Source organism: Myotis daubentonii, chromosome 9 (assembly GCF_963259705.1).
Source record: "Myotis daubentonii chromosome 9, mMyoDau2.1, whole genome shotgun sequence".
NCBI lineage: Eukaryota > Metazoa > Chordata > Mammalia > Chiroptera > Vespertilionidae > Myotis > Myotis daubentonii.
Genome location: NC_081848.1, coordinates 65,664,473 through 65,678,595, shown reverse-complemented (window position 1 = coordinate 65,678,595; position 14,123 = coordinate 65,664,473). Strand labels below are relative to the sequence as shown.

Sequence of the window (14,123 nt, the reverse complement as noted above, 5' to 3'; positions counted from 1 at the left end):
TGAAAAGCTGGTGTATGATCTTTCTCAAATAATGCTGGATCTAATTTGCTAGAATTTTGTTGAGGATTTTAGCATTTATATTCATTACAATATTGGCCTGGAATTCTCTTTCTCTTTAGTGTCTTTATCTGGTTTTGGGATTAGGGTTATGCTGGCCTCATAGAAAGAGCTTGGGCGTGTGCCTTCCTCTTGAATTTTTTTGAATAGAGTAAGGAGGATAGGTATTAGTTCTTTGAATCTTTGGTAAAACTCCTCTGTGAAGCCGCCTGGCCCAGGGCTTTTGTTTGCTGGAAGTTTTTTGAATACTGCTTCAATTTCATCTGTAGTTATCAGCCTATTCAGGTTTTTTGCTTCTTCTTGATTGAGTTTTGGAAGATGGTATTTTTCTAGGAATATGTCCATTTTGTTTGTTGTCCAGTTTGTTGGAGTAGAGTTGTTTGTAGTATTTTTTTCTACAGTCCTTTGTATGTTTGTGGGGTCTTTCATTTCTGATTTTGTTTATTTGTGTTCTCTCTCTGTTTCCTGGTGAGCCTGGCTAGAGGTCCATCCATCTTGTTTATCCTTGGTTTTATTGGTCTTTTGAACTTTTTTTTGTCTCTATGTCATTTATTTTTGCTCTGGTCTTTATTATTTCCTTCCTTCTGCTTACTCTGGGCTTTTCTTGTTGCTCTCTTTCTAATTCTTTAAGTTGTAGGGTTAGATAATTTATTACCAGTGTTTCTTGTTTTTAGAGGTAGGCCTGTGGAGTGATGAACTTCCCTCTCAGGACGGCTTTCACTGTGTCTCATAGATTTTGGATTGTTGCGTTTTCATTGTTATTTGTTTCCAGGATGCTTTTATTTCTTTTTTTAACCTCTTTGGTAACCCAATCATTGTTTAATAGCATGCTGTTTAGCTTGTAAGTGTTTGATTTTTTTAAAAAAATTTTTATTGTAGTTGATTTCTAATTTTATGCCATTGAGATATGAGAAGATGCTTGATATGACTTCTATCCTCTTGAATTTGAAGAGACTTATTTGTGTCCTAATATGTGGTCTATCTTTGAAAATGTCCCATGTGCATTTGAGAAGAATGTGTATTTCTTTCAGGTGAAATGTTCTGATGATGTCAATTAGCTCCATCTGATCTAGTGAGTTGTTTAGGATTGCTGTTGTTGATTTTTTTGTCTAGAAGATTTATCCAGTGATGTCAATGAGGTATTAAAGACCCTTACTATGATTCTATTGCTGCCAATCTCTCCCTTGATATCTTTCAGAAGTTGTTTTATGTATTTGGGTGCTTCTGCATTGGGTGCATGTATGTTTATCAGAGTTATTTCCTCTTGTTGCATCATTCCCTTTAGTATTATGAAGTGGCCTTCCTTCTTGTTACGGCCTTCACTTTGAGGTCTAATTTGTCAGATATAAGTATTGCTACCCCAGCTTTCTTTTTCCTTTCTCTTTGCCTAAAAATTTTTTTCCATCCCTTCACTTTCAGTCTGTGTGCATCCTTTGTTATGAGGTGGGTCTCTTGTAGACAACATATATATGGGTCATGTTTTCTTATCTATTCAGCCACTCTATGTCTTTTGATTGGAGCATTTATTCCATTTACATCTAAATTTATTATTGATAGGTACTTGTTTGTTGCCATTTTTATTCTTTATGCCTATGTTTCTTCTTCCCTTTCTATTTCTTATTTTTACAGCAGTCCCTTTAACATTTCTTCCATTGCTGACTTGGTTAAATTTTATGTATAGTTGTGAGGTAAGGTTAGACATTCATGCACCCCCCCCGCCCCCCCCCCCCCCCCTCACACAAACACACATTTACCACCATGGAGAGTTCCAGCACTGTTTGTTGAAAATGCAATGCTTTCCCCCATTACCCTGGCACCTTTGTGAAAATCAATTGACCTCTTATTTATAGGTCTCTTTGAACACTTTTATTTTTTTCATTGATCTATGTATTCTTCCACATATTCCACACTCTCTTAATTTCTGAAACTTTAGAGTAATTCCTTCTCATTGTGATAAAATAAATATACTATTTATCATTTTAACCATTTAAATTTACAATTCAGTGGAATTAAATACATTTATAATGAATATAATCATCACCATTATCTATGCCCCAAACTTTTTCATCATCCCAATACAAACTCTGTACCATAAAACACAAAAAATGTTACTGGGATTATTATTGGAGTTGCATTGAACGTATACATAATTTAGGGGAAATTTATTTATTGAGACTTTTTAGTCTTCTTATTCATGTCTGTTGAATATGTCTACATTTTATTACATCTTTTATTTCTCTCAGCAATATTTTGTAGTTTTCAGTGGATAAGTCTTGTGCATATTTTGTTAAAGTTTTCCCTAAGTATTTCATGATTTTTATTGTCATTTACATGGTATTTAAAATTTTTATTTGCCATATATCCATTATTACACATAGAAACATTTAGTTTATATCTACTATATCATCTAAATATTTACCATCTGCCATCACACTATGCTACATCCAAAGTCATATGCTACATATGATTTTGTACCCATTGTTTGCTCAATGTGGATTTTGACTCCTATCTTATTTCATGTTTTGTTGTTTCCCTGACAAATTTTTACTTATCAAAATATAGATCAAATACCACCTCTTCTATGAAGCATTTCCTGGCTCTCTCAGAATTAGATTATCTTCTGCGTTCCCATAAAGCACTTAGTAGCTATTTACATAATAGTATTTGCTAAACTATATTGTTATCTATTTATATGTTGGTCTACCTATAATTGTGAGCACCTTATGGGAAAACCCACATTTAATTATTTTTGATCTCCAGCATCTCGGTGATCAATAAATAAATAAACCAGAATATATGAATATTGACTGGATAAATTAAAATGCTTTATAGGATTTATAATGTTAAGTTATGGGAAGACTTTCAGATTATCTTAATCAAATTCTCCTATTCAATATTTGAGATAATAGATGGTTATAACTTGTCCAAAATAAAACCAATGAGTTGATGGTAAATACAGTACTGGTATTCATTTTCTTATTCCTCATGTAGTTGTTAGTCCCTGTCTGTCTAAAGGCAGAGATGAAAATAATTTGGGTATACAAAAAGGAAAACATCAAAGACGATTGTTAAATTAATGTTTACCCCACCCCTTGGTTTTATAGATTGTCTTTTTCTTGCCTTTGGATGTTACTCAAAAGAATGAATTATCTACAACAGAAGAAGATGCTATAATACAATTTGACTTGCAAGAAGAGTGTTTCAAGGATGAATCAACAGCAAAGATGCAACCTGTTTTCTTTGGAGGCTATACTTTCTTCAAATTAAGAGTCTCAAGAAATCCCTTAACCATCCATCATTCAGAAAAGAGAGGCAGTAATAATTGCTACTCAACTTCTTTATCTGAGTCAGATGAACAACAGACAAATATCCCTCCTTCTTTAAGACGTTACGAGACTGATACTGAGCAGCAACCTTTGTCTGTCATATTAGAGAAAAGGCCCTCAGAAGAAATTGGACACAATGAACACATAAATGATGAAGATCTACATTTTGCTATCGAACAACCTCCAGAAATGCAAACACAATCAATGCAGGCTAACTCCTTGACACCCGAAGTTTTTCCATCCGATTCTGTAAAAAGTCTTGAAGCATTACCACAACCTGACTTGTCATCTCAAGTTCTGTTAGTAAAAGCCCCGCTACCTGAAACCCCACCATCCCATGTTACACAGTCTCATGACACAGAAACTGAAGATATGCCATCCCAAGAGATACCATCTTCAAACACACCATCCCAAGACATGTCTTCACAAGATATGCCATACCAAGATATACAATTACAAAACATGTCTTCCCAAGAAAAGCTTTCCCAAGTACAAGTTCTGCCGCCACTACAAGCTGTGCTATTTGAAGCCCCAACATTCTCGTCCCATGACTTGGTATCTGAAAATATGATACCCCAAAGCACACAATCCAAGGATGTACAATCTCAAAATATGCCTTCCCAAGATATGCTTTCCCGAGTACAAGTTCTGCCACAATCCATGCTATATGAAGCCCCAACATTCTTGTCTTATGATTTGGTATCCGAAGATATAGCATCCCAAAACATACAATCCCCAAAAACACAATCCAAGGACATACAACCTCAAAACATGCCTTCCCAAGATAGGCTTTCCCGAGTACAAGTTCTGCCACAATCCATGCTATATGAAGCCCCAACATTCTTTTCTCCTTCCCAAGATAAGCTTTCCCAAGTACAAGTTCTGCCACAAGCCATACTATATGAAGCCCCAACATTCTTATCTCATGACTTGGTATCTGAAGATATGTCACCCCAAAACACACAATCCAAGGACATACAATCTCAAAACATGCCTTCCCAAGATATGCTTTCCCGAGTACAAGTTCTGCCACAATCCATGCTATATGAAGCCCCAACATTCTTGTCTCATGATTTGGTATCTGAAGATATGTCACCCCAAAACACACAATCCAAGGACATACAATCTCAAAACATGCCTTCCCAAGATATGCTTTCCCGAGTACAAGTTCTGCCACAATCCATGCTATATGAAGCCCCAACATTCTTGTCTCATGATTTGGTATCTGAAGATATGTCACCCCAAAACACACAATCCAAGGACATACAATCTCAAAACATGCCTTCCCAAGATATGCTTTCCCGAGTACAAGTTCTGCCACAGTCCATGCTATATGAAGCCCCAACATTCTTTTCTCCTTCCCAAGATAAGCTTTCCCAAGTACAAGTTCTGCCACAAGCCATACTATATGAAGCCCCAACATTCTTATCTCATGACTTGGTATCTGAAGATATGTCACCCCAAAACACACAATCCAAGGACATACAATCTCAAAACATGCCTTCCCAAGATATGCTTTCCCGAGTACAAGTTCTGCCACAATCCATGCTATATGAAGCCCCAACATTCTTGTCTCATGATTTGGTATCTGAAGATATGTCACCCCAAAACACACAATCCAAGGACATACAATCTCAAAACATGCCTTCCCAAGATATGCTTTCCCGAGTACAAGTTCTGCCACAATCCATGCTATATGAAGCCCCAACATTCTTGTCTTATGATTTGGTATCTGAAGAGATGTCACCCCCAAACATACAATCCCCAAACACACAATCCAAGGACATACAATCTCAAAACATGCCTTCTCAAGATAGGCTTTCCCGAGTACAAGTTCTGCCACAATCCATGCTATATGAAGCCCCAACATTCTTTTCTCCTTCCCAAGATAAGCTTTCCCAAGTACAAGTTCTGCCACAAGCCATACTATATGAAGCCCCAACATTCTTGTCTCATGACTTGGTATCTGAAGATATGTCACCCCAAAACACACAATCCAAAGACATACAATCTCAAAACATGCCTTCCCAAGATATGCTTTCCCGAGTACAAGTTCTGCCACAATCCATGCTATATGAAGCCCCAACATTCCATGTCACACAAGACCTGTTATCTGAAACCATGCAAATTGAAGCCCAAACATTCCATGCTATGCAGGCCATTAATGTACAACACCTAGAACAGCAATCCCTGGATCTTCAACTTCAAAATATCCAACATCAAGACCAGCAATTTACAAGGGTATCATATCAAGACCTTCAATCAGAAGTCAAGTTACTGACCGAAGAATGGAAATTTAAGGAGAAACACCACCAAATCAGGAAATCCACCAAGCAGATTTCCTTCGACCTGCATAACAAACATTCAAGAAAGAAATCTATGGACTTACCAACCCAAGACCAGCAACCCCCAAGGAAGAAATCCTTAGACCAGCAAATCAAAGGCTGGCTATCCCAAAAGAGGCACTCCATAGATAAGCAAGATAAGCAAGTTCAAGTTAAGCAATTCTCAGATCAGCAAACTGAAGACCAGCTGGCCCAAGGAAAGCAATCCCTAAAGCAACAATACCAAAACTTGCAAGGTGAAAACCAGCACGGCAAAGAGGAGAAATCCCTTAAAAAACAAATCCAATTTCAACAAACTCAAGACCTGCAGGTTCAAGAGGAGAAATCCTCAAAGCAGCTAGGTGAACATCTGCAATTCCAAATTCAGAAACACCAAGACTGGCAATCTTTAGGCCAACAATCCCAAGACTGGGAAACTCAAGAATGGATAAACAAAGATCATAAAGCACAAGAAAGCAATTTTGAAATGAAACATTCCATAAATTGGGAATCCCACTCCACGCAAACCCAAGATATATTAGAGAAAGAATTCCTAATGCAGAAAGTTATATTTAAAGAGACCAAAGCTTTGCACACCATACCTCAACATCACCTTGATCAGCAATTACAAGATAAGAACCAACGAAACTTTCGATGCACAGCTATCAAAAAAGAAGATATGCAAATAAACACTAGACCAACAAAAGACAATATGCAAATAAGCACTATACAAACAAAAGACATCAGATTGGTAGAAATGAAAAGTCTATGCCAAAATTCAAGTGATGCGCTATCAGAAGATATGAAGCCAGAATTTCATCATTCCTCCTGCCAAAGCTCAGTACAAGATGAATCTTCCACCTGTGAAGGCTCAGAACAAGATGTGCAACAAAATACTTCAATTAGTTCAACTTCATACAAAGAAGATCCAACCTTAACCTCATGTTATCCAAAGGATCAACAGCAATCTGAAGACTCTGACTAACTTGCAGAATCTACCCAAATACCACACTGCTCCCAATTATGGAACCAAATTGGGGGAAAACAATATAGTCACCTCCTGTATTCTCAAGTGGTGTTGCTAGCTTATTCACTCACCAGAAAATGTAGGGCATGCAGAACACTCAAAGGATTTGTCCTTAAATAAAAAAAAATGACAACAAATATTAATACTATTTCAGAACTTTCTGGGGGTAAAGGAATAATTCACATTTAAATTCTTTGTTATCAATGTTAGTGTTTCAATTTATGATCAGCAATTCATTTTACAACTTAATATTTAGTGGACCTATTTTTCTATGGTGTTGATATTTTTTGCCTTTTCCTCTATGTATTATAGGGGCTTAGCACATCAACCAGGAGGAAGTCTATGCATGCTCTAAGGGCTAAAGAACCAAAAGAGTCAGCAAAGAACAAAAATCAATTCCACCATTCCTCTATTTTGCTGTTCCCAATCACCCAATTTAATCCCTCCTCCCCGAATCTATGTTGAGGATATATACTCTAAGTTTGTTTAATTATTAATGGGATAACATGGTAATGAGGACATAATGTGGTATAGGGAGAGAATAAAACACACCTAGAGATGGGGAAGTAGGAGGTAGAGAAGGATAGAGAATGCAGATGCCATCAAAGTATGAAAGACTGTAATGAGTGAAACTCTAGATCCTTTCCATATGCCTGCACTCACTGCTTCTAACTTCTCAACCCTCATGACATATAATTTCATCCTCAGTAGTCAGAGAAAATTGTGTGAACAAAAGCCATCAGTTACCCTCCATCTTCCAAGCCCAATTACATTTTCCAATCCTCATTGTCCTTGGTCACTTTGATACATTTGGAATTGTTAATCATCCTCGCTCTGTGACCTTCATCACCCTTGTTGGCTTCTTTGTTTTTTCTCTCCCTGTTTCAAAAAGTCAAAAATAAGTATTTCCAGGGGACCTCTCACCAACTTCCTTCTTTTCTGAAATCATATACACTCTTGTAGTTCTCTTATGTTCTTGTGAATAAGCCCCGACTGTCATATCTGCCTTCTACAGAATTCTGCACAAAGGCTTGCTTCCAGCAAGCATTCGATAAATCATTTTTAAAAGCATGAATGGGAGACTGAACCCTCCACCTAGAGATCAGTGAAGTTATGTGTAGCAAAATAATGAGGCATAGAGTAGAGTTAGAGAGACTGGTTATATGTCCCCTGTCTTTGTCACTGTAGTAAGGATTAGTCTTCTGAGCTTCCCAAGGTGGTTCCATCTTGGTAAGAGCCCTACATGAGTTGCCTCCAGTTTGTGAATGGTTGCCACTTTGTATTCCAATTCCCCTAAATAATACTGATAATTCCCCTTTTTGCTTCTGCTATATTAGCACACATTTGCATGGTGCTTGTATAATGGCTTTAACTTTTGATCTACACACATAGGTGTTCAGGAAATGAATATTTTCAATTTTTAATCAAATTCTTTAAGAATCCAACCCATGTACTCATTCCTGTCCATTCATCACCATACCCATCCAACACACACACACACACACACACACACACACACTTATGCACATATGCACAAGGGTTCTGGGGTCTTAAATAGTACAAAGTCATTGGAGAGATGATTCCTGTCATCACTAAGGCATCCACACCATTTACCACTGAGGAACTCATTGTCACAGTTTGCATTGTCCTATCAACTTGATGCTTCTGTATCACACTTGGAAGATAGGGTTTTTCTTTTATTATTGTAAGAATACAGTGCCTCCTAGGGTATAAACTTACAATGTGAAAATGTAAGAATATTTAAAAAAATAATTTCTGAGTTTTTTCATCCCACTGTGAATGATGCTAGGGAGAAAGTCAGAAGCCCCTCATGCCTTTTAGACCCATAGTCGCCTTTCCAATCTGCAAGAATTCCATTTTTCTCTCTCTACTTTTCAGGCATTCTTTCCCTTACCTCCTCTTTCTGAGATATCTAATACAGTCCTGTCAATGAGTTTGGGTCCAGAGTTGACAAAATCAGATGTTTAGGAACCAACAAGGGAATACAATGTGTGAAGTAGCTGTTTATAAGACCAGGTGAGAAGGGCTATAGGGAGCCAGAGCATTCACGATTTACTTAAAAGTAATGTACTTTTTAAAAACTGTCTTATTCTGAACATAATAGGTCTTTCCTAGAATCTATTAGGCTTTTTATTTTGGTAAAATTGGGAAGAATTATTTTCCAATGCTACCACCTTACACCTACAATTCCCAAGAGCACATGGGAGAAATGAGCTCATTATTCACATAGGCACTTCCATTTGCTGAATTACATATCCCATAGCTAGATTACACTTTCCATCCCCTTTGCATCTAAGTTGGTGAGAAGGTGACTATCACCAGTGAAGTGCTGCTGAAGTGATGCTCACCACTTCCAGGTTTGATCCCTAAACCCTCTGCATTGTTCTCATAATTTCTCAGGCCCTGACCACATGCAGAGAATCCAGGACCCAAAAGTGCTCAAATGTTTAGAGAATTAAACCTGGCCCATAAATAATTGCAGAGATTAAATCCATTGCTGATCATTCCATTGGATTGTGACCTATGGTACTAGTCCAAGGAAAACATGAAATTGTTTATCATAGAAGTTACCCTAATCTGAATAATAGTAACTAAGGCAAAAAACTTCAAATCTTGCTTAATCTTGTATTATTTATCGATATACAACAAATTACCAAAAATGTAGCTGCTTAAAACACCACAAATTTATTATTTCAGTTTCTGTAGGTCAGAAGTACTGGAAACCTGGTTAGATTATTTGCTGAGTCTCATTTAGCTAAAATCGTAGAGCTGGCCAGATCTGTGGTTCTGAGGCTTGGGAGCCTCCTTAAGCTCATTCATTGTTGGAAGAATTCAGTTTCTTACAGCTGTAGGTTTCTTTGCCCTCTGCCAGCTGGTGGGGTGGGGTGGTATTCTCTGCTTCTAGAACCGCCTGCATTTCTTCTCATGTGGTCCCCTTCATCTTTAATCCAGCGCTGGTTAAGTCCTTCTCAAACTTCTACTTTTAAGGTGTCCTGTGATCACATTGGACCCACTCAAATATTCCAGAATAATCTCCCTATTTTAAAGTAAATTTACTAATTTTATCTACAAAGTTTCTCTTGCCATTTAAGCTAATATAGTCATAGGTATGATATCATATTCACAGTCCTGAGAATAAGGGGATGGACTTTTCTTGGAGGCCATACTTCTTCCTATCACATCCCTGATGAATGATAAAGGGAGAAGAAATATTATTTAATATATGTTGATGCATTATTTTTCCTTTTAATATATTAACTTACCTTGTCACGTATGAAACAAAAGTGCAGTAAACCCTTGAACAACATGGCTTTGAACTGTGCAGGTTCACTTATACATATTTTTTTCAATAAATATACAGTCATCCCTCTGTATCACTGAGTTTCACATCTGTGGATTTGATTAGCTGCAGATGAAAAACAGTATTTTCCATTTGCAGTTGGGAATCCACAATGTGGAGGGCCAATTGTATGCATTGTTCTGTGACATTTTACATAAGGGACTTTATCACTTGAGGATTTTGCTATCTGTGTGTGGTGGGTCCTAGAACCAATCCCCTGTAGATACTGAAGGATGACAAAAGTTTTGGGGGAGTCAAAAGTTACATGTGGATTTTTTATTGCATTATTATTGGTGTCTCTACCCCCCTGTTGTCCAAAGGTCTGTTGTAGACAGTTTTTAAGGTTTCAATAATCATAGTTCACATGGTTTAAAAAATTAACTAGTTATACAAAATTATCTTGAGTAGCAAATAACCCCATTTGGAACTCTAAATGCCTCTAATTTTGCAATATCCCAGACACATATTTTCTGAGTGCCTTTATGTGAAAAAAGTTGAGAAACACTGATATTACTATGGAAGATAGAGATTTAACCTTCCCTTTTCCAACACCCAATCACCACACACATGAACATTTCCCTTATCCATTCTCTCTATTAAAGCTCATAATTTGTGGCAGAGAGACATGTACTTATTTGTATTTTTATGACTATGTATGCTATCAGAACTGAGCCATTTAATAATTTGTCCCCCCCCCCTTGAATTGTGTCTTTTTTATTCTTCTTTTGGTTTTGTTTGATTTTAATCCCATACTCTCCACTAGTTTTCTAAATCTCTTAAACACATTGACTCATATTCCAGTTTATCATTTTGAAGGAGTCTGGAGATGCCCAGCCTAATCACCCTCCATTGCTGTACAGAGTTGTCAACTCAAGGACCCCTTCTTCTTTTTCATCACCTTAGAATTTTTTCATGGTTTCTTTACTTTAGACATAATTTATTTCTCTCTCTTGCTGTGCTCCCTTGATATGAAAAATAAAATAAATACTCCAGTAGCTTTCTCCCCTCGTTCTCCATGCATGGATGTAACACATTTATTGATTTTAATGTTCCCAATAACTGTTTTCTGGATAATTTTTAAACATAGAAATGAATATATAAATATAATTTATCTTGTTTAACACTTCAATATGTATTTTTTAACTTATCAAGCCCTGTAAAGTTTTCTTGTTTTTACATTTTGAAGTAACTATAGATTCACTCAAAATTCCTTGAAGCTGCAAAGATAGAGGCTGATGTATCCTTCATCCAACTACCCAATGGTTAAATCTGTGCAGATGGAGCACAATATCAAAATCAGGAAATTGACAGTGGAACATTATAGTTAATTAAACCACAGACCTTTTTTAGTGTTTTTCATATTTTATTCTGCATTTATTTGTGTGTGTATTTAGTTGCATACAACTTTATCCTATGTATATGTTTCTGTAACCATTAGCATAATCAAGAGACAGAACAGTTTCATAACCAGATAAAACTCTTTCATGCTACCTCCTCATAGTAACACCTCACCACCAACCCTATCTCTGTCTCCTGGTAACCACTCATTTGTCCTCCCTCCCCATTATTTTTTCCATTTCAAGATTATTGAAATGAAATCATACAATATTTAACTTCTTAAGACTGAGTTTATTCACTAAGTATAATTCTCTTGAGGCCCATCCATATTTCTGTGTGTGTCAATAGTTCTTTATCTATCAGAGTTTTCACTTTCTCTGTATGATATATATATATATTTTATTGGTATATAGATCTTATTGGTGTATATATCTTATTGGTATATCCTCCTTCCTATATAATAAAAAGCTAACATGTAAATTGACCTAATGGCAGAACGACTGGTTGCTATGATGTGCACTGACCATCAGGGGGCAGACACTCAATGCAGAAGCTGCCCCCTGGTGGTCAGTGCACTCCCACAGGGGGAGCGCCACTCAGCCAGAAGCTGGGCTCACTGCTGGCAAATGAAGCAGCGGTGGTGTGAGCCTCTCTGCCGGACTGAGGGACATCCCCCTCCCCCAGCAGTGGATGAATTTCATGCACTGGGCCTCTAATATATATATATATATATATATATATATATATATATATATATATATATATATATATATATATACCAATTGGTCTGCTTTTCTGGAGAACCCTAATACAGATTTTATGGAAAGTGGTACCTTGAGGAACAGAATTTTAAGGATGAATTTTTTAAAATATATTTTATTGATTTTTTACAGAGATGAAGGGAGAGGGATAGTTAGAAACATCAATGAGAGAGAAACATTGATCAGCTGCCTCCTGCACACTCCCTACTGGGAATGTGCCGGCAACCTAGGTACATGTCCTTGATCGGAATCGAACCTGGGACCCTTTAGTCCGCAGGCTGATGCTCTATCCACTGAGCCAAACCAGTTAGGGCAAGAATGGATTTTCTTAATTGGTTCTGAGGTTTCTGGAATTGGCTCTGTAATCTCATTAGATTTAAAGATGCCAATGACTCTATTTCCAATGGTAAAGAGAACACTGACAGTCTATGGAAATAGAGATACACAGTTATTGAATAATCCTGTCAACCACTTACAAAAAACGAGGAGCTAGGTAACTCCATAGACTGCTTTTGAACATTTTTTGGAAAACTAGTTAATTAGATTGACAGATCACTCCTATTGGTCACTGGACTAGATGGTGAGAGAAAATGCTAAGCTCAGGAATTCAAATTCCTAGCTCAACTGCCACATAAATGGCTAGACAACTTAGAAGTTGTGAGCCCTGAAGGAGACCCATACATAGAAACCCAGACATACAGTGAAAACTAAGGACTCAACAGAAGCAGAAAATCAAAAGTCTAAGATCAGCAAGAAATATAGAAGCCCAAATTGCTTTCCTCATTTCTACTTGCTCCTTCTAAGATGTATCTGGGAGAGAAACTCGGTTTTATCATTATTCATGGATAAGATCTGGAGCTATTATCATTTATGAATTAAAAGTCAAGAGAAAATGAAAGGACTTGGAAACCCTTAAGTAGGGGATATCTGGTCACACTAATTGACTGCTTCTGTGGAATTCTCTAGAGTGTGAATATGGATCTCCCCAAATGGGGAGATTTTGCAGTAGAGATGAAGATTAGATTCTTAAAAACAAATAAAATTGAGCTTCAGTGGCAATAGGAGACTAATAAGAGGAAGAGCACAGAGAACCTTCCTTGGAATTATCTAGCAGGAGAATCAGAGCAGAAGAAGTGAGAAGGAGAGGCCTAATCCTATAAAGAGAGTAGGTTTTGTCAGATTAGGAAATAAGAAGAAATCTAAGGCTATGGAAAGAAAAAGTAGTGCACAAATACACATTATCTATGTACTAATGGGCTTAGTAGATTGATTAGCAGAAGACTGTGAAGTTCCACAGCCATGTTGAAATGGAGAAATGAGGTAAAGTAACTTCTGGAATAACTCAGTGTGACATTTCCAATGTTTTTATAGCTAAGCTCATAAAGATACATAAGACATTTAGCTGATAAAGAGCCAACCAAAATGAGCTTTCGAAATAATGTGGACATAAAGCAAGAGCAAAACACCTGGCCACTGTGATTAAAATGGTAATAATAATTGTCTATTTTAAGCAGTGGCTAATTTTATGGCAAGAGGGGTTTTTCCCTTTACCTGCCTTAAAATAAATGTTCAAAATACTCTTATTTGGAAATTGAAATGTCTTTATAGATTTCTAGTCCAACCTGATCAATGTACATATAAAGAGGCTGAAACCAAGAGAGGGGGATATGACCTTCCCAAGGTCACAGGGAGTTTCTGACTGAACCATAATCCCAATGTGAACCAGGACTACCAGTCAGACCCTCTGATCCCCCAGTCTTGGATCTTTCACTCACTCACCTTCTTGAGATCTTGACCTGAGATTCCATGACTTTGTGACTTTATGGTTCTAGAATTCCAACACAAAGCCCAACAATGCCAGTGCTCCAGACAGCCTTGGGACACAATAAGAGCATGGTCTAGATTGAAGTACCAACTAAATAATTTTAC

The 14,123-nt window shown here is 37.1% G+C and overlaps 1 protein-coding gene across 1 annotated transcript in view; it reads left to right on the top strand.

Annotated features, from left to right (window-relative positions):
* The window catches only part of MS4A14 (membrane spanning 4-domains A14), a 36,055-nt gene extending 29,363 nt beyond the window's left edge, over window positions 1-6,692 (top strand). The window contains exon 6 of the mRNA XM_059710864.1: window positions 3,162-6,692. Coding sequence (XP_059566847.1) covers window positions 3,162-6,692 — 3,531 coding nt within the window. The remainder of the gene's footprint in view (window positions 1-3,161) is intronic.
* Window positions 6,693-14,123: the final 7,431 nt, after the last annotated feature.